Genomic DNA, 21,354 nt, shown 5'->3' on the forward strand with positions numbered 1-21,354 from the left:
GAGAGGGTGTCTGGAGGGGACGCAGCTGGCCCCTCCATCTCTTCTCTGGAAGGACAGGGCGTGCCTGGGACTGGCGCTCTGGGCTCCAGCTGGACTTTTGCTGCCTGCAGGGTGATGGTGCTGGAGGTCTTTTGCAGGACGGGGGTCCTCTGGCCCTTTCTGGGGGAGTTCCCCAGTGGTTCCAGCTCAGATTCCCTGGGGGGTTGAGGCTGGCTCCCTGTGGCCCAGGTCGGGGAACCGCCTCGCTGGGTGCTGGGGTGGTTCTTACTCTCGGCAGCAGCATCCAGGCCATCCGGTTTGGACCCCTGAGTGACTCCATTGGTCACTTCCTTCCTGATGTCCGTACCGGCCGCCTTTGTTCCTCTCATGAGTGACCTGTTTGGTGGTGAGGGATGGATGGTGGGGCAGAAGAAGAAGAAGGAAGAGAACAATCATCTAGTTACTCATCACAAGCACGGGCTCCAGGAATTATGAAAGCCCACTAATTAGGACAGAGTAAGAGAGAAAGGAAAAGGAGACGACAGAGGATGAGATGGCTGGATGGCATCACCAACTCGATGGACATGAGTTTGAGTGAACTCCGGGAGTTGGTGATGGACAGGGAGGCCTGGCCTGCTGCAATTCATGGGGTCGCAAAGAGTCGGACACGACTGAGCGACTGAGCTGAATTGAACTGAAGAGCGAAAGTCTTTCTCTGCAGTTGGCTCAGTTTCCAGCCAGAAAACAAGCAGGTGGCTTCTGGCCTTGAACATGGAGGGCATGCTTGCAGAGCAGTGCCCTTCCTAATGATGGCTAACTAGTAAAGATACTGAGCAGGGCCTTCAAGAGTCTCAATACTGATGGCAAGCCTGGCCCAGAACCTAGGCAGCAAATTACAATAGAAAATGAAACATTCCAAATAAAACAATGCCCCTCAAACAGGCGGTTCTCCCCACTATATAATGACTCAGAAATTTAGGGCATTTCTTGATTACAATCCCTCTTTTCTATAACAGGGCATTTCGAGATGGACCGATGACAGTCACAAAGCCTACACATACCTATTGGAATTGTCCAAACCTGGAAAAAGAGAGAAGGTAGAAAGACGGTTAGTGGAATGTTGTATACACCAGGAGCAGGAAGTGATAAAATAAGAATCTCTCACTTATGACAGAGTTTGGCTTCCTAAGCGCTCACCTTCCTCTGTGGCCCTCCGCCCCCTCTCCTTTCAGCTCCCCTGGTCCTGAACTTCTGGGTTAATCTGATAAACTCCTCTGAGCCCTGCAGACACTCTTAAGTTACCAGCGCTGCCCTGGGCCTTTGCTATGTACAGCCTCTGCTGCCCCACCCTGGGCACAGTAGCTTCCTGTTCTCTAGCCCAAAGAAGGAAACAAAAACCGTTGGAGAGACAAACAAAAATAAACACCTACCCAAAACTTCAAACCCACACGGTTCCACTTGCATGTGGCCCTCTAAAGAACCCCTTAAGGTAATAATTTTTGACAAATACCTGCTTCATTTTAAAACGTACAGAAAAAGTGTAATTTTATTCAGTTCTTCAAAGAAAAAAAATGTACTATTACTAGATATATTTTTCTACCACATTATTTTTAAAAAATGTTTTATGGAAAATTGCAAAATGTACAATAGTACTGAGAAGAATATGGCAAACACTGAAAGCCAACACCCTGGTGAGGCAAATAGCAACATTTTGCCAATCTTATCTATATCTCTCTGTTTTGTTTTTGAGGGACTTTTTCTGGGAGTATTTTCAAACACATCCCAGGAAACACACCATTCTGGCATTAATTGCATCAGAAGGGATCAGTTCTTTAATTCAGTGCTGGGGAGAGTAGAGGAGGGAGACTAAAACGGTAGGATCCTGAGACCGTAGTGAGTTGTGAAGCCAAAGCCTATGGTCAGAAAAAGGGTTTTTTCCCCTTAATGAAGTAGAGGAGAAGAGAAAATGCCAGCACGTATTGTATATAATACTCAGGATTGTTTCATGAAACTGGTTTTAGTAATATATGTGTATATGTATTTGTATATGTATATGTTTTTATATATCGCTTCCCTGGTGGCTCAGATGATAAAGAATCCGTCTGCAATGTGGGAAACTTGGGTTAGATTCCTGGGTTGGGAAGATCCCCTGGAGGAGGCCATGGCAACCCACTCCAGTATTCTTGCCTGGAGAATGCCCAAGGACAGAGGAGCCTGGCAGGTTACAGTCCATGGGGTCACAAAGAGTCGGACATGACTGAGCAACTAGGCATACACACACCACACACACACACACACACACACACACACACACACACATCCTGGGTTGCAATGTAGAATAAATTTGTTTCTGTGGGTAGTAAAAATACTTGGGCCAAAAACATGAAGAGAGCAAGGAGGGATACTTTCTGAGGAAGGAAGGAGATGGAGAAGAGGAAAGTCATACAAGAGATAAGGGTAAGAAAGGAAGAATAGAAAGTGAGGGTTGTCTTACTCCCTGATCCATAAATACCAACCCACTCAAATGGAGTGACCTCAGTCGTCCTCTCTGTCCACACATCCCAGTTTCCCCAGGCTGGACTTGGCAGAACCAAGGGGAATGGAATGGGGAATCATACACAGAGAGATTTCAAGAGAAGAGCTAATTGGGGCTGATGACTGTAGCAAGGAAGAGACAGGGGCCAAAGCTGGTCTGAAATGCCCAGTCCTGTGGGAAGGGAAGAGTTAAGCTGAGGGAGCACCTGATCTGAAGGACGCTGAGATAAATTTTAGGCTGGGTAAATACAAGGTGATGGGAAGACACTAGCAATGTGCACTCTTCCAAAAGGCAATTAGAAATGTAAATAAAAAAGGAGTCTGAGCAAGAAGGAAAAACTGAACCCAGATGTGCAGACACGGGTGAAGTATCTTCCTCCTTCGCTGCATCTGTGCTACTCGCCCACCCATTCTTCTGATTCAAGATGCTGACCTGGGGATGGATACCTGAGTACATAAGTGTGACACATGTAACACACAGATGTGTAATGAACAAGCAGCTCCTTCTAGGTCCTTTAGGGACCCCGGAAGGGACAGCTCTGCAATAGCCCTCCCACAGCCCTTGGATGGAGAGCTTGGACTGTACCTTGGATGGAAAGCTCAGCAGACATGGAGGCCTTCCCTGACCCATTCACCACCATGCACGTGTATACTCCCACGTCATCTCGGGTGACATCGTGGATTTCCAGGACTTGCATCCCATTCTTCTCGGACATAGACACACGAGCACTGGGCTGCAGGGGAACATCTCCCTGTGGACGGCACAGGCAGCTTGGTCAGAAAAACTGCTCACCTTTCAGCTCTGTCCTGTCTGCTGCCAATCCGCATGGGACAGACACCAGGCAGGCAGCAGGGCCCACTTCTCTGCGCTCTGTCATCTCAGACAGCAGCCTGAGGGCCACCCAAGGGCCCTGACTCTGCTCTATGGATGCACTGTGGTGTTCTGTCCAGCTGAGAGAAGGTGCGTGGAACCTGTTTGAAAGGAGTCCAAGTTTGAGGTGGAAAATTCTACATTCCTCGCTTTAGTTCTCCTTTGCCTCCCTCTTCCTTTTAATGATGTTCCAGGGTCAGAACAGGAGAATCAGGACACAGGGAAAAGGCACCCATCACTCATTTTTTTCTAGGAGTTCCACCCGTGAAAAACCTACTCTCCCTGGCTTTGACCTCCTCGCTGCCCTGTTTACACCCATTCATCCCCTTCTCCCCTGCTTCCCACCTCTGTCTTCACAGTGTCTAGCCCCAGTGATTTATAAGGCACGCCCACGTGGAGCCTCCCAACAGTATTTTGAGGTTGGTGGCATTATCTCTGCCTCACAGATAAGGAAACCCGGGTTCTAAAAGACCAATGTCTTCCCAGCATCACATGCTCTGTGAATCAGGGAGCTATGGCTTGAAATCAGCCCCAGACTTCAAAGTCCACTCTCTTGACATGGTCAGGTCTGTCTTGACTCAGAAGTTTTATGCTGTTCTGTGAGTATGTGGATTACAGGACATTGTGGGCTGAGTGACAGGGAGAGTACGTGCACAGGGGCAAGAACAGGCGTGGCTACCAAAGCCAGGAGAAACTCGAGGGCCGTCTACAGTTGAAGTGGCAGGGACTGATTGGGAAGACAGAGTCCCGCTAGCCCAGGGATCTCACCCAGAGTCAGGGCAGACAGAACCCTACCTTGAGCCAGGTGACCTGTGGCTGGGGCCGGCCAGTGATCTTGCAGGAGAACCGCCCCATCTGTCCTTCTCTGACCACCGCTCGGCCCAGCTTGGTAGCAAATTTTGGTGGACATTCTCCCCAGATGCTAGGACGGGTCTCCATGGCAGGGGGTGCAAATCTGTCCCTGGGAAAAGATCAGCAGGAAATCCACAGCAATGCAGATCCTTTTCTGTCTATTCCCACCCAAGTCACTTAAGATGGGCTCAGAAACCAGCAAAGGGAAGCCTTCCCAATTCTGTGCCTCAAATACATTCCTGGAAAATATCTGTGGCACCAAAACCTATTTCCTCTACCTCCTGAGCATGCGGCTAGTCTTCATTTACTAGCCCCTTGAATTTGTGCTCCTCCTCCCGCTCAGTTACTCAGTCATGCTCAACTCTTTGTGACCCCATAGACTGTAGCCTGCCAGGCTCCTCTGTCCATGGGATTTTCCAGGCAAGAATATTGGAGTGGTTTGCTATTTCCTACTACAGGGAATCTTCCTGACCCAGGGATTGAACCCATGTCTCTTGCAACTTCTGCATTGGCAGGTGGATTCTTTACCACTGAGTCACCTGGGAAGTCCAGTGAATTTAGGTACACCTGAATTCTACCGAACTCTGGCCAAAGCCTAGGTTTTGGCCAACAGACTGTGAACAGAAAGCAGAAGCACTATGTGCTACTTTTAGGCTGGACTATTCAAAACCTCCTATGTGATTCTCTTCTGGCTAGATGCAGAGGGTTCTGCCGAAGAGATGATGGAGCCACAAAATGGAAGGATCCTGGGTCCCTGAAATTTGGTTGGAAGGTTCTCCACTTGTCTGAGAAAATATGAACTGATTTTGCTTGAGTAAGAAAGAAACTTTGCTTGTGTTAAGCCTTTGTGATTTAGAGGCTTGTTTGTTACAGCAGCCATTTTTTTTTACCCTTGCCAATATAGGGTTACTTGCCATAAGAAAAGTCACATATTGATTGCCTCTTCTAAGTCTGTTTATTTTAGGTCTTCTGACTCTGGTCTTGGTTATTAGAGACTCCTGCAGACTATGTCCATATAGCCCACTTCCATTTAGTTGGACCAAAGGAGCGATCCACAGAGGCCACAGGGTCGGGAGGGCTGTGTGAATGACATGTCAAACCCCAGTAGGCTCCTGCTTTAGTTACAACCTGGGGTGCTTGAGAAAACTTGCTCCCCAGGCTGTTGTGTCAAGGCAACAGGAGCCAATCCAGCCCTTACCCTGGGTTGAACACCCCAGAACTTACCCCAAGGCTTTGGAAACAACAGGCTGACCAGGCTTCTTCACAAAGCTCCCTGAAAGTAGGAAACAAAGAGAAAGGTTTGAAGAGCCAAGTCTGAACTACCAACTTGGAGCAACAAAAGTCAGGGAGTCAACAAGGAGTATGGGGTGAGATAATGACAGTAACAGTTCACCCTGATTGAGCCTGTACTGGGTCAGGCTCTATGGCAGTCACTTTACATGTATCAGTGCATGGATTTCCTGCAATAATTTAAGGAGACTGGTATCACATAATCCTTCTATATTTTTTAAACTGGTGGGAAAAAATGAGATTCAGGGATGTGAAGTCACCCTCTTGAGTCACAGAGCCAGTAATGGCACAAGAAAGCACCCCAATCTGCCTATTCTAGAACACTCCACCATTCTGCTGAGCAGTCACATGTTCTTGGACCTTCCACTTTGGAAATTGGGACCTCTCCAGAAAAGGAGCCAACTGAATGGAGCAGGGAGATGCCCATGCATCACTCTTGCCAAGTCTGTTCCCATCGGACCCACTCACTGCCCCACTCAAGGCCCAGCAAACAGCAGTATCTGTCCAGCTGGAACAAGCAGATCACTGGAGAGGGGCTCCAGTGATGCCGGTACCTCCCAGAACCTGCACCAGCAGGACACTGGGCACTGCTGGTCCTGGGTGTGGTGCTGCTGTGCTGGGTAGGAAGCAGTTAAATAGCAGACCCAGGTGGCTGGTGTCACCTCCTTTATCTAAATGCTGCTGCTGGTAGGAGCAACTCACAATGTGACCAGGAAGTGGCCACAAAGTGGTTAGGATATTTTTGAGGAATGGGGAAGGGGAGAGGAGGAAATTTTTGAGATGACAATAGGCTTGAAAGTTGCTATCTTTTTGTGATAGGCTGGGAATGTTTATAAAACTCCACCCAAAGCATGCATGGAAAGGGTAGAAGTCATTCCCTGATAACAGCAGGCAGCTGCAGTGGGAGATCTGCAGGGGGTTTCCTGGAAAAGGGGAAACTTTCTTAAATCCCAGCACGGATCACACTTACATGAATGCATAGGCACATAGGAGTGGAGGACGAAGCTCATGGCTGAGCACTTTCCTCAGCCATATCTGGTTTAAGGTTATACCAAGACCTCAGCGAAAAAGAGTTAATAACAAGAGTGGCATCACATTCACACCGTGGTTCCATCTGGGTGGGCAATTGTTGGACCTGTGCTTCCCCTTAATGTAACTGTTTAGCTAGCTGGGAAAATACTACACATGGATATCACCAGATGGTCAACACCAAAATCAGATTGATTATGTTCTTTGCAGCCAAAGATGGAGAGGCTCTATACAGTCAGCAAAAACAAGACCGGGAGCTGACTGTGGCTCAGATCATGAACTCCTTATTGCCAAATTCAGACTTAAATTGAAGAAAGTAGGGAAAACCACTAGACCATTCAGCTATGACCTAAATCAAATCCCTTACGACTATACAGTGGAAGTAACAAATAGATTCAAGGGGTTAGATCTGATAGAGTGCCCGAAGAACTATGGCAGAGGTTCATGACATTGTACAGGAGGCAGTGAGCAAGACCATACCCAAGAAAAAGAAATGCAAAATGGTTGTCTGAGGAGGCCTTATAAACAGCTGTGAAAAGAGAAGGGAAAGGCAAAGGAGAAAAGGAAAGATATACCCATTTGAATGCAGGGTTCCAAAGAATAGCAAGGAGAGATAAAGCCTTCCTCAGTGATCAATGCAAAGAAATAGAGGAAAACAATAGAATAGGAAAGACTAGAGATCTCTTCAAGAAAATTAGAGATACCAAGGGAACATTTCATGCAAATATGGGCACAATAAAGGACAGAAATGGTATGGACCTAACAGAAGCAAAAGATACTAAGAAGAGGTAGCAAGAAAACACAGAAGAACTATACAAGAAAGATCTTCATGACCCAGATAATCATGATGGTGTGACCAATCGCCTAGAGCCAGACATCCTGGAATGTAAAGTCAAGTGAGCCTTAGGAAGCATCATTATGAACAAAGCTAGTGGAAGTGATGGAATTCCAGTTGAGCTATTTCAAATCCTAAAAGATGATGCTGTGAAAGTGCTGCGTTCAATATGTCAGCAAATTTGGAAAACTCAGCAGTGGCCACAGGACTGGAAAAGGTCAGTTTTCATTCCAGTCCCAAAGAAAGGCAATGCCAAAGAATGCTCAAACTACCACACAATTGCACTCATCTCATACAGTAGCAAAGTAATGCTCAAAATTCTCCAAGCCAGGCTTCAACAGTACGTGAACCGTGAACTTCCAGATGTTCAAGCTGGATTTAGAAAAGGCAGTGGAACCAGAGATCAAATTGCCAACATCCGCTGGATCATCAAAAAAGCAAGAGTTCCAGAAAAATATCTACTACTGCTTTATTGACTATGCCAAAGCCTTTGACTGTGTAGACCACAACAAACTATGGAAAATTCTTGAAGAGATGGGAATACCACCTGAACCACCTGACCTACCTCCTGAGAAATATGTATTCATGTCAAGAAGCAACAGTTAAAACCGGACATGGAACAACAGACTGGTTCCAAATCGGGAAAGGAGTACATAAAAGCTGTATATTGTCACCCTACTTATTTAAATTATATGCAGAGTATATCATGCTGGGTAAAGCACAAGCTGGAATCAAGATTGCTGGGAGAAATATCAATAACATCAGATATGCAGATGATACCACCCTTATGGCAGAAAATGAAGAAGAATTAAAGAGCATCTTGATGAAAGTGAAAGAGGAGAGTGAAAATGTTGACTTAAAGCTCAACATTCAGAAAACTAAGATCATGGCATTTGGTCCCATCACTTCATTGCAAATAGATGGGGAAACAGTGGAAACAGTCACAGACTTTATTTTGGGGGGCTCCAAAATCACTGCAGATGGTGACTGAAGCCATGAAATTAAAAGACATTGCTCCTTGGAAGAAAAGTTATGACCAACCTAGATAGCATATTAAAAAGCAGAGACATTACTTTGCCAACAAAAGTCCATCTAGTCAAAGCTTTGATTTTTCCAGTGGTCATGTATGGATGTGAGAGTTGGACTATAAAGAAAGCTGAGAGCTGAAGAATTGATGCTTTTGAAGTGTGGTGTTGGAGAAGACCCTTGAGAGTCCCTTGGACTGCAAGGAGATCCAACCAGTCCATCCTAAAGGAAATCAGTCCTGAATATTCATTGGAAGGACTCATGTTGAAGCTGAAACTTCAATACTTTGGCCATCTGATGAGAAGAGCTGACTCCTTTGAAAAAACCCTGATGTTGGGAAAGATTGAAGGCAGGAGGAGAAGGGGACAACAGGAGATGAGATGGTTTGATGGCATCACTGACTCAATGGACATGAGTTTGAGCAAGCTCCGGGAGTTGGTCATGGACAGGGAGGCCTAGCATGCTGCAGTCCATGGGGTTGCAAAGAGTCAGACACGACTGAGCAACTGAACTGAACTAAACTAGCTGTGTATATTTTTCACCCCATAATGTGGGTTTAGTTCTTCTCATTAAATTCTCTTTTCAAGGTTAAAAGAAGTTATAGGCAGATAAAAGGAAAGACCTGTTCCGGGAGGCCTCAACTGACAATTGCAGTCAAGATGCCGGATAACACTGGAGGAATGCCAACTAGTCAGTTCTTTCAGAAAGTATCTGAGCACATGAGAATTGTAAGCTTTAAAGTTGCTCTGCTCTTAGACCAGCATCTTCCTTTCTGTCTCTCTAGTCAAAGGAAATGATGCTAAAAGTAGGAAAGAAAGTTTACAAAGCTGCTCACTGTGGTCTTGTTGGTAATAGTAAATATTGTAAATGATGCAATTGTCACACATTGATAGGGAGATAATAAGTGGTTAAAATGTACAATTAGAATATTTTTCTGCCACTGAATTATGTTTCAGAATATATGAAATGTTCAGAATTATGTTAAAATATTACATCATGTGCTCCTTAGCACACTCCAGCTGCACTGTGATCCTCTCCACTCCACTGAGCTCCCTTCTGACTACCACCTTGCTAAACCCTGTGGTCCAACATCTTCCCCATCTCACTCAGTAGCAGTTGACACCAGGGGCCATCCCCTCCAACACTTTTTCCTCCAGACTCTCCTGCTTTTAAACAGGTTGCCTGTTCTTCCTCAACCTCCTTCTTTCCTGGAACTTCATCACCAAGAGAACCTTAGGGCTGATTCTTGGGTCCTCTCCTTAGCGCTATGGACCCTTCCCTGGGAGGTCTTGGTCCTATGGCTTTAAATAATACCCATAAGCTGATAATTTCCAAACTATATCTTTACCAGAACTTTGTATCCAGCAGAGGTAACCACACTAGCTCCCATCACATTATAGGCATTCAAATATTTGTTAAACAAATGAATTTTATGAAAAAAGGGGCAGCATGCAAACTTTTCTAATCAATGTGATCATAAGCAGGTAAAAGTGAAATAAAATACCCAAACATAGTAAAATGACCCAAACATGAAAAAATATAAAATACCCAGAAGAAAATATATCCAAATGTTATAACCTCTTATACACATTCTATCCTCAGCATTAGTCACGTGTCAACCACTAAGACTCTCATCTACAATATCCCTGTACTGAATGGATAAAGAAGACACAGCACACACACACACACACACACACACACACACGGAATATTATTCAGCCATTAAAAAGAATGAAACGATGTCATTTGCAGCAACCTAGATGGACCTACAGATTGTCATGCTGAGTGAAGTAAGTCAAACACAGAGAGAGAAATATCATATAATATCCCTTATATGTGGAATCTAAAAGGAAACGATACAAATGAACTCATTTACAAAACAGAAAATGTCTGATAGACTTAGAAAATGAACTTATGGTTACCAGCAGGGGGAAGAATGAGGGGAAGAGATAGTTTGGGAGTTTGGGATGGACATGTAGACACTGCTACATTTAAAATGGATAACCAAGTTTCTACTATATAGCACAGGGAACTCTGCTCAATGCTATGTGGCAGCTTAGATGGGAGGAGCGTTTGAGGGGGAATGCTGCTGCTGCTAAGTCACTTCAGTCGTGTCCGACTCTGTGTGACCCCATAGACATCAGCCCACCAGGCTCTCCCATCCCTGGGATTCTCCAGGCAAGAACACTGGAGTGGGTTGCCATTTCCTTCTCCAATGCATGAAAGTGAAAAAGTGAAAGTGAAGTCGTTCAGTCGTGTCCGACTCTTAGCGACCCCATGGACTGCAGCCCACCAGACTCCTCCGCCCATGGGATTTTCCAGGCAAGAGTACTGGAGTGGGGTGCCATTGAGGGAGAAGGGATACCTGTATATGGCTGAGTAACTTTGTTTTCCACCTGAAACTATCACAACATTGTTAATCAGCTGTATACATATTTAAAATTAAAAGTTTAAAATAAAATATCTCTGTACCATTCACTGCACTTATAATGCTATACTGTACCATTCATTTCATGCTGTAGTAAAGACTTAATAAAAATTAGACTGATCAACGGATGAATGGATAAACAATATAAGGTCTATCTGTACAGTGAAATGCTATTCAACCGTACAAAGGAATACAGTGATGACACATGCTACAACACAGATTAACCTTGAAAAATTATGCTCAGTGAAAAAAGTCAGACATACACAAAATATGTGATTCCATTTGTATAAAATGTTCAGAAGAGGCAAATCCACAGACAGAAAGCAGATGAATATGTGCTGGGGGCTGGGGGAGGGGGAAGGAGAGTGACTGCTCAGTGGGTGTGGGGTTTCTGTTTGGGATGATGGAAAGTTTTGGAGCTTGACAGTGCTGACCGCTGCACGCCATTGTGAATGCACTTAATGCCATTGAATTGTACACTTTAAAATTATTTAAATGGCAAATTTAATGTAATGTGTATTTTATCACAATAAAAAAAAAGTTAAACTAAGCATCTTTAAAACTCTTGGGAGCCAAATGTCTTAATCCAAAAGTTAAAATTTCTTTACTCCTTAAAAAAAAGAAAATAAAGCAAAAATATGGCATTTCCTCAAAGTGTAACAAAAGAATGCTGTTTGGAGGTACTTGTATATCAGAGTAAGAGCAGTTTATGGTACAATCCAAAGGTAACATATAAAGAAGTCAGCTAAAAATGGAATTGAGGAATGCTTATTTTAATGTGTGTCAACACCAAAGAAATACATCAAAGCAAAAAGAGAATTTGTACTAAAATAGCTAACAAGGTCTATTTATAGGCAAAAATTTGAAGCTGCAAATTGTCAGATAAGGCAAAATTAATTTTGTGAAAGTATGAAAATCTGGCAGAACAGCAAGGTTATGTTTAAAAAAAAGTAAGTGGAAAGGGGATTAAGGTAGAAATGCAAAAAATAGAAGAGTAAGTTAAGAGAATTGATGAAGACAGGCTCAAGTTAGTGAGAGGGAAAAAAAGGCACCAAAGGTATTTAAACAGTAATTTCAGATTCTTCAAGGATGAGTAAAAGAGAATACTGGAAGGTTTTAGGAGTGAAAAGTTCAATAGTGGAGGGACCTAGCACTTTTTGTCAAAGGCTGACTAGACACAGAGAATGCTGCTGAAGAGGGAAATACTGTGATCATGATGGTAAAAAGAAGAAATGCTTCTAAAAACATGTGGTGATACAATTTATTATCTAAACAGGATCTCTGGACAATGAAAGGGACATAATTAATAATTCTGCCAGGACAACAGGAATAAATCATGACTGTTCCAGGCAAACCAGGGAGCAGTCACCCTACTTGTAGGCAACTTCAAAGTAGATACTGAGGATTGCTTAAAATAGTGGTTCTTCACTCAATCAGAACATGTGCCCACTTTTTATAACATGTATTTAGCAAGGTCCCCTGTGCCATGCTGAATCAATATTTGAAACTAACCATCTATCTATATAATTTCAAAGAGAAAACAAATGTAAAACCCTAAGTAACAGATTAAGGAGAAATAAAAAGAAAGTAAATTATAATAATATTTATTTCAATAAGAAATTTCAATATTGAACATCAACAGGTGTTCAAGTATGACTATTTCAAAATGTAAATGCTCAGGCATATTAGAAGACATAACAAAACAGATGCCTGCACTGACTCATATGCATGTTTGGATTTAAAGGTGAATGATCACAAAACCCTGTGTAGTCATGGAAATAAAGGAACAAAGGTATACAGGTAGACACCAGAATAACAAGTAGTGTTAGCAATGTTATATGTCAACTGCATCTCAATAAAGAGAAAAAAGCAGAAAAAAAATATAGCAAAAAGAAAAAGTAGTGTTAGGATAAATAACAGAACACATATTAGAAAACAAAAAAAGAATGAGCCCTTTCGGCTGGAACCGCCATCTTCCAGTAATTCGCCAAAATGACCAACACGAAGGGAAAGAGGAGGGGCTGCATCCTCTCTAGGCCTTTTAGAAAACACAGAGTTGTACCTTTGGCCACATACATGTGAATCTACGAGAAGGGTGATATTGTAGATATCAAGGGAATGGGTACTATTCAAAAAGGATTGCCCCACAAATGTGACCATGGCAAAACTGGGAGAGTCTACAGTGTCACCTACCATGACGTTGGCATCATTGTAAACAAACAAGTTAAGGGCAAGACTCTTGCCAAGAGAATCAATGTGCCTATCAAGCATATTAAGCACTCTAAGAGCCAAGATAGCTTCCTGAAACACGTGTATGAAAATGTTCAGAAAAAGAAGGAAGCCAAAAAGAAAGGGACTTGGGTTCATCTGAAGTGCCAGCCTGCTCCACCCAAAGAAGCACACTTTGTGAGGATCAATGGAAAGGAACCCAAACTGTTGGAGCCCATTCCCTATAAATTCATGGCCTGATGGGTGTAAAAATAAAGACCTAGACTGTAAAAGAAAAAAAAAGAATGAAACCTTAAAAGAAGATAACATAGCAAGACAAGTGACAGACCACAGAAGTGGAAAAAATGGGGGAAATGACTGTAAGTGTGGTGTCAAAACACTTTTCTGCTAATGACATGGGATCCTTGAGACCTCATCTGTACTAAAACGCAGATCCAGTCCCTATTATGCATAAGGCATTAGCTAGAGCTCCAGCCAGTAGACTGGTGTGTGTAATAAAAGCCAGAATAAAACTTGAGCCTTAAGAGAAAGACAAAGTGCTTCAAAGATAGGGGAGGGGACATTCCAGTGCAGGGCCTGCTGAAGATCCTGAATTTCAGTTTAAAAGTAGAAATCCTTGTTGGAAGATTTGAAGGGAGGGAGTGATAAAATACGTTTGATTTTTTTTTTTTTTTTTTTTAGCAGCAATGTGGAAATTCATGGGGTCGCAAAGAGTCAGACGTGACTGAGCAACTGAACTGACTGACTGATGTGTGGAATTGGGGAGACAAGTTGGGAATCCATGCAACAGGACAGAGATGATGGGCTGGAATGGTGGCAGTGGGGACAAATGAGCTGGCCCAGCAGGATCTGGTGATGGACTGGGGAAGGGGAGGGAGGGGGGACTTCAGGATGACGAGGTGGCTGGGCTGCCTTCCTTCCCAAGAAGGTCTGTGTTGTCATCTGTCAAGGTCTTAGCTGTGTCTTCCAGGAGTCATGAAAGTCCTGACCATACATGTTAACAGGCCTATCCCAGGGGCTGCCTGTCCCTGTATAAGCAGGGGCCTCACCCCATATAAATGGTTCACTCTACTGCCTCCAATCAGTGAGCTTTGGAGATCACTGCCACACCACAGTGCATTCTCCACAGAAGGTACACGTGTGCATTATTCTTATACAATGACACTCAATAACAAGTAGTTGACCCTTGGAGAACATGGGGATTGGGGGCATCAATCCCATGTAGGAGAAGATTCACATACTGTTAATCTGTCTCAAAAATGAAGGAACTGATACACAACTCACCCAAGGGGAGTAAGTTGAAATGACTTGTACAGAACTGGGACTCAAACCCTAGTTGTTTTGATTTGATTATTGTGATCTCTAATCAAAGACAAACTTTTCCCCACACTTAATTAAATGAAAATACTATTTATTGAAAAGAATCCATGTATAAGTGGACCCACACATTTCAAACTTGTGTTGTTCAAGGGTCAGCTGTTCATCCTTCCATAACGCTAAGGAGGTCATCCAAGGACATCAAGTTGACATTTCAGGAGTTCTGTTTGGGTCCCCAGGAACTGATGCACTAAAGAACCAATTCTTCCTCAAGGGGTTGAAATAAAATATTCACCACTTAGAAGACAAACTACTTCCCAGTCATTGATGGATAAGGTAGTCATATCCTACCAAATGAATTCAAAGGAGTAGTGACCTGAAGTTTCATTTTGGAGGGAGGAATAATTCAATAAATGGCAACCAGTGATCTCTAAGTTGTCTTAAATAAGTACTCTGAAAAGGATTTAGATCCTCTAAAGAGAGAAAATGGCTATTTCCTTTACAGTCTTCTTTCTGAGGCCAAAACTCCCAGGCATCCCAGCTCACTTCTCAAGAGTTACTTTCCATTGTGATTCCGCCCCCCAAAACACCAAGCCAAGTAGCAGGTGTTCCCTTTAGTACTTAAGTCATAAAGACTGATTTTATAAAAATTTATCAGAAAGGAAATAAAGAGAAAGTCACCTCTGGTTTGAGCCCCTCCGCATTTGTGGGTCTGATGTGGTGGGAGTAATTTGGCTGCAGCTACTATATGGATGTCTGATCAGAAACCACCCGGTGGGCAAGTGCAGTGTATGGGAAGGTTATTTTAAACATGGTTCTGGAGAAATTCATTGTACTAATAAGCAACCCATTTTTGCTTGGAATCACGCAAAATGATGGTGTATCAAACACGGAACATGTGAAAAATCTGTGATCACGTGTGGTAGAAACCCATGTGTTCAGAAAAATAAAAATAAGTTAGAAGATTCCTGAAGCAGAAATAAGCACATAGTATGTCTGTCCTTCTAGCTGTGGCTAAGGGGAGCAGTGGTCTGTAACTTGTCTTGCCATGTTATCTTCTTTTAAGGTTTCATTCATTTTTTTTTTTTTTATAGTCCAGGTCTTTATTTTTACACCCATCAGGCCATGAATTCACAGGCAATGGGCTCCAACAGTTCGGGTTCTTTTCCTTTCACCTGGAGAGCGACATGAAGTATGAAAATAGAAAAGCAACGATGAAGGGCAGAACTGTCCACTCATACTCTGAGATGGATCTGACTCTACAAACCACCTGGCCTCATGCTCCAGACCTGCCATGGTCTCCTCCCAATCTCTCCTTCAGTTTCATTTCCCACTATCTCTGCTCCTGCCCAGCCCTCCACCCCAGGCCTTAATTCTCTCCACTGTTCTCCCATCCCTGTCATTAGTATCATATTCTGCCATCCAAATGGCATCCATCTGACCTGATCCATCCAGGACTAACCAAGTCCTTCCTCCACCAAGAAGACATCACAGACCATTTCAGCCTCCAGAGATCTCGTCCTCCTCTAAGCTTACAGAGCTGAAGTGCCAATCATTTGGCAGATAAACCAATGCTATCTTATGACTGGGATTGTGTTTTGACTTAGCTTTCAACATGTCTTGATCTTATCTGACCAACCAGGTTCTTGCAGAAAGGATCTGACAAAGTATTTTGTCTCCCACACGGCACCACACAAAGTCAGCACTTCCTAAATGCATCCTGATGTTGTTGCCTAATCATCACATAACAATGAAATATGAGGTCAAGAAAGTCAGCCTCTTGAGAGCAATTACCAAGTCTTGTTGCTCTTAGATAACAGCACAAAGTTAGCACATGCAAAAAAGCTTGATGAATGGAGAGGAGGCCAGGACTACAAGCAACAGGAAAGTATAGGGGGATTGGGGTGGAGATGGGAGAACCAGATGGAGGAGTAAGAGATGAGGAGAAAAGATGGCACCATCAGGAGTAAAAACTGGGCCAGTCAGCAGTGCTGGCATATATTTTGGAGGCAAACTGGAAGGTGGAAACAGCTGAGGGAAGGGAGACAAGGATGTGGAAGTCATCCTTCAAGAAGAGAATGAGACTGAGTCCTTTGTCATCTAACTTTTCCATGTAGCAAACACGTGAGCCCTCTGCCAAGGCACTCTTGACACACAACTGTTTACCAGTGAGACTGCAGGAGCAAAAAAAATACTTTTATCTCTACTACGTTTATATATTTAACTTTGATGAGATAGAAAAGGACAAAAATTCAGAGCATTTTAATATTCTGACTGGGTAAGAAAAAAAATAGGGCATATATACCTACAAAAAGGAGAGTGATCGGGAGTGTTATGGACTGAAAAGAGGTTATAAACAGTACAAATGAGAAATATAATTATGGTCTTTAAAGGAGGTAGAAGATTTCGGTAAAAGAAGATGGTATGAAAGAAGAGAACAACACAACAAAAGGAGAATCATAACAGACGTTCTTGAGGAATAGAGTAATTTTAAAACTCAGCCACTGCAAATAGACACAGTCTCAAAATATATATTGTCATCAATCTAATTCAATGTGAAAATGAAAGGGATCTGAGAAATCTGTCCCCGAAAAAAGGGTAGTAGCAAAACATAGTGTAAAAGCATTTCCTACAAATCCAAATATCACCAGATAACACTGGTGTCAGCGACCCCAGCATAGCTAGGCTAGCGGTCACTAAGGCCACTCTTCCCCCTTAAACTCCGTGACGTGGGGTCACTCTCCCTTCTGCTGCCACATTCTGGGTGGCCTGCCACCTGGCTCTGTTTCTCACACATGGTCAGGGAGTACTTAATTCTACAAGTTATATTGGTTATCTATTTGTAGTCTCTTTCCCAGTAGGAGGTAAACTTCGAGAGGGCGGGGAGCCTATCTGAAATGGGCCTGGCCCAGAGAGGGACAGAGTGGTGCACAAGGCTGTGTGGACAGAGGGACACACTCTCAGCTCTGGGAGACATGCCAGGATCAGGATGTGTCTTTGCTTTTCAACAGAGACAAGTGGAGCAGCCTCAGAAACCATCACCTACAGGGCCTTCCCGCTTAGGACTGAAACCACATCATCCGCTGTCCTGATTCTCAGGCGTTAGAATTTGGGCAGGAATGACACCATCAGGTCTCCTGGTTCTCCAGCTTGCCGACTGAAGATCTTGGGATTTGTCAGCCCCCATAATGGTGACAGCCAATTCCTTGTCATGAATCTTTTTATACACATATACATATGATCTATTCTGTTTCTCTGGAGAACTCTAACATAGTAGGTAGAGGCACTAGCCTACTGGTTCTCAAAGTGTTGGACCCAGTGTGCATCAACCTAGTATCAACACCACTAGGAAACTTTTAAAATGAAAACTCTTCAGCTCATCCTACAGCTATTAACCCAGAAACTCTGGGGCAGAGCCTCGCAGTTTGTGGTTTCAGAAGCCCTCCAGGTGATTCTGATGCATGCTCACCCTTGAGAATCACTCATACTAGGATAAATACATCACATCTGTAATGGAATTCTTCGGTACTACTCAAAGTGTGATCTGTGGACCAGCCACACGGGCATCACCAGCGGCTGGTTAGAACTACAATGCCAAAGAATGCTCAAACTACTGCACGATTGCACTCATCTCACACGCTAGTAAAGTAATGCTCAAAATTCTCCAAGCCAGACATCAGCAATATGTGAACCATGAACTTCCAGATGTTCAAGCTGGATTTGAAGGCAGAGGAACCAGAGATCAAATTGCCAACATCTGTTGGATCATCGAAAAAGCAACAGAGTTCCAGAAAAACATGTATTTCTGCCTTATTGACTATGCCAAAGCCTTTGACTGTGTGGATCACAACAAACTGCAGAAAATTCTGAAAGAGATGGGAATACAAGACCACCTGACCTGCCTCTTGAGAAACCTGTATGCAGGTCAGGAAGCAACAGTTAGAACTGGACATGGAACAACAGACTGGTTCCAAATCAGGAAAGGAGTATGTCAAGGCTGCATATTGCCACCCTGCTTATTTAACTTATATGCAGAGTACATCATGCGAAATGCTGGGCTGGAAGAAGCACAAGATGGAATCAAGATTGCCAGGAGAAATACCAATAACCTCAGATATGCATATGACACCACCCTTATGGCAGAAAGTGAAGAAGAACTAAAGAGCTTCTTGATGAAAGTGAAAGAGGAGAGTGAAAATGTTGGGTTAAAGCTCAACATTCAGAAAACTAAGATCATGGCATTTGGTCCCATCATTTCATGGCAAATAGATGGGGAAACAGTGGAAACAGTGAGAGACTTTATTTTGGGGGGCTCCAAAATCACCACAGACGGTGACTGAAGCCATGAAATTAAAAGACACTTGCTCCTTGGAAGAAAAGTTATGACCAACCTAGACAGCATATTAAAAAGCAGAGCCATTACTTTGCCAACAAAGATCCATCTAGTCAAAGCTATGGTTCTTCCAGTAGTCATGTATGGATATGAGAGCTGGACTCTGAAGAAAGCTGAGGGCCAAAGAATTGATGCTTTTGAACTGTGGTGTTGGAGAAGACTCTTGAAGAGTCCCCTGGACTGCAAGGAGAGCTAACCAGTCCATCTTAAAGGAAATCAGTCCTGTATATTCATTGGAAGGACTGATGTTGAAGCTGAAACTCCAATACTTTGGCCACCTGATGCAAAGAACCGACTCATTTGAAAAGACTTTGATGCTGGGGAAAATTGAAGGCAGGAGGAGAAGCGGACACAGGATAAGATGGTTGGATGGCATCACCGACTCAATGGACATGAGTTTGAGTAGACTCTGAGAGTTGGTGATGGACAGGGAGGCCTGGCGTGCTGCAGTCCATGGGGTTGCAGAGTTGGACATGACTGAGTGACTGAGCTGAACTGAATTGGTTAGAACTGTAGGCATGTACGCAGCACTCCAGACCTACAGAACCAGAATCTGCGTTTTCACAAGATTCCCCAGGTGATCTGGGTGCCCTTGCATTTGCGTTAAACATGCCTAAGGGTGAGTCTGAGCAGTTCTGAGGTCGGATCACCTCTGGGCTGACCAGTTTGGCTTTCCCTGGGTTCCTGAGCTCAAGTCCTTAAAATTAACCATCTATTGCTTGAAATGACTTAAGTGACTATCTGTTCCCTGAGACACAAAGGGCCTTCTCAGAGTCACAGCATGGGGTGAGGGGCATATCTCCTCATTTCAGCCCCACCCCTCACCCGACCCCACGCCCGGGGTTCACACTATGGAGTGACTGCCCTGGACAAGCCACCACCTTGTTTATACCTGTGGGCTTCTCTTCTCTTTTCTCCATGTAAACCTTGTTTATCCCTATTTACGTGGGAGTTTCTAGAGCTCTGCTGTCTGGCATGGTAGCCATTAGCCACCAGTCGTTACTGAATTCTTGAAATATAGCTGGTTCGAATTAAGATGCGCTACTATGCAAAATATGCTGCAAATGTTAGAAAACATAAGATATCTTAGGAATAATTTTCATATTGATTATATTTTGAAATGATAAATCTTGAATGTATTGTATTAAGTAAAATATTTTATCAAAATTGATTTCAACTTTAAAAATGTGGCTACTAGAAAACATAAGATTATATATGTGGCTCACATTATATGTGTGCTAAGTCACTTCAGTCTTGTCCAGTTCTTTGCAACCTGATGAACTGTAGCCCGCCAGGCTCCTCTGTCCATGGGATTTCCCAGTATTATATAGTTGACCCTTTAACAACTTGGGAATTAGGGGTGCCCATCCTCCCCACAGTGGAAAATCCATGTATAACTTATAGTCAGCCCTCCATACCCATGCGGTTTCTATGTATCTGCAGTTCTACATCACAGATTTAACCAATCTCAGATCATGTAGTACTGTAATATTTACTACTGAAAAAAAAAAAAATCCCTGTATAAGTGGACCTGCAAGGTTCAAACCTGTACTGTTCAAGAATCAACTGTATTTTTCTGGACAGTGTGGGGCTAGAGAACAGCCCATGGCCTCTCCATTAGAGAGAAGCTCCCAAGGGGGCAGGCATCACATCTCTTCCTTGCTTTATACCAAGCTCTGTGACAAGCTATCTGGAGGTGGGTGAGCGTCAGGGCTGGCTACACAGACCCTTTCCAGGGTTCAGCCTAGGGTTTAATTCCACTGCACAAGGTCGTGAATGGTCCTGTCATTAAGATGCTTGCCCTCATGGGAGATACTGCATGTTTCTTGGCCCTGGTTACCAAAGGAAATCAGAGGAGAAAGCTTTCTCTTCCACTCTTCATGCAAGGATTTCCTTCTGCGAGTAGTTCTTAGGATGTTAATGCCAGGTTTGAGTCACAAAGCTACCATGTACTGAGAGCCTGCTATTTGACAGTGCTGTGCTGATCCTTACACAGTCCATGGGGCAGCCATTAGCATCTGTTTCTGGGAAAGGAAATGAGGTTTAAAAGGTTAATTTCTACATAGTTAGAAGTTAGTGGAGCTAAAATCCAAGACCATTGGATAACACTGCCAACTAAACTTCACCATTAGGTGGTTTAAAAAGCTCCACATATGAATCATACTCTTAATTCCAGAAGCTCTGCTCTTTCTAAATATGAAGCATAAGTAAAAAGCATAGGATATAAAGCTGGTGAGAAGCAGGGGGCGCTGCGGGATTCCCTTTGGGCTAGCATAGCACTGTTGACAATTTATCCATGGCATAAGGGACCAGAGTGGATTCTTTCAGGCCTGGGGTCTATGGGGTGGTCCCAAACCACACATGGGCCAAAACTGGCCTTTGATGTAGAAGCAAAAGGGAATACAGGGCCATTCACATTCAAAGGGCCTATGGCCTTTAGGTTATTCTCTATCTCCTAGTGTTAGAAGGAATAAAACATCTTCAATGGTCTCCCCATATTGAAGCCAAAGAGGAGGGGACAGGGTTGAGAACTTTAGCATTTTCCCATTCTGTTAACAGCTCTCCTGCTT

At 43.6% G+C, this 21,354-nt stretch overlaps 1 protein-coding gene and 1 pseudogene across 1 annotated transcript in view; one reads left to right on the forward strand and one right to left on the reverse strand.

The window, feature by feature from the left end:
• Positions 1-21,354, reverse strand: part of MYLK (myosin light chain kinase) — a 201,150-nt gene that overhangs the window by 123,966 nt on the left and 55,830 nt on the right. Inside the window, exons 4-8 of the mRNA XM_010834271.1 lie at positions 5,462-5,510; positions 4,181-4,346; positions 3,101-3,266; positions 1,041-1,059; positions 4-375 (exon numbers count right to left, since the gene is read on the reverse strand). Of these exons, the coding sequence (XP_010832573.1) occupies positions 4-375; positions 1,041-1,059; positions 3,101-3,266; positions 4,181-4,346; positions 5,462-5,510 (772 nt within the window). The remainder of the gene's footprint in view (positions 1-3; positions 376-1,040; positions 1,060-3,100; positions 3,267-4,180; positions 4,347-5,461; positions 5,511-21,354) is intronic.
• LOC104984515 lies at positions 12,539-13,314 on the forward strand (annotated as a pseudogene).

Source organism: Bison bison, unplaced genomic scaffold, assembly GCF_000754665.1.
Source record: "Bison bison bison isolate TAMUID 2011002044 unplaced genomic scaffold, Bison_UMD1.0 scf7180017864032, whole genome shotgun sequence".
Taxonomy (NCBI): Eukaryota; Metazoa; Chordata; class Mammalia; order Artiodactyla; family Bovidae; genus Bison; species Bison bison.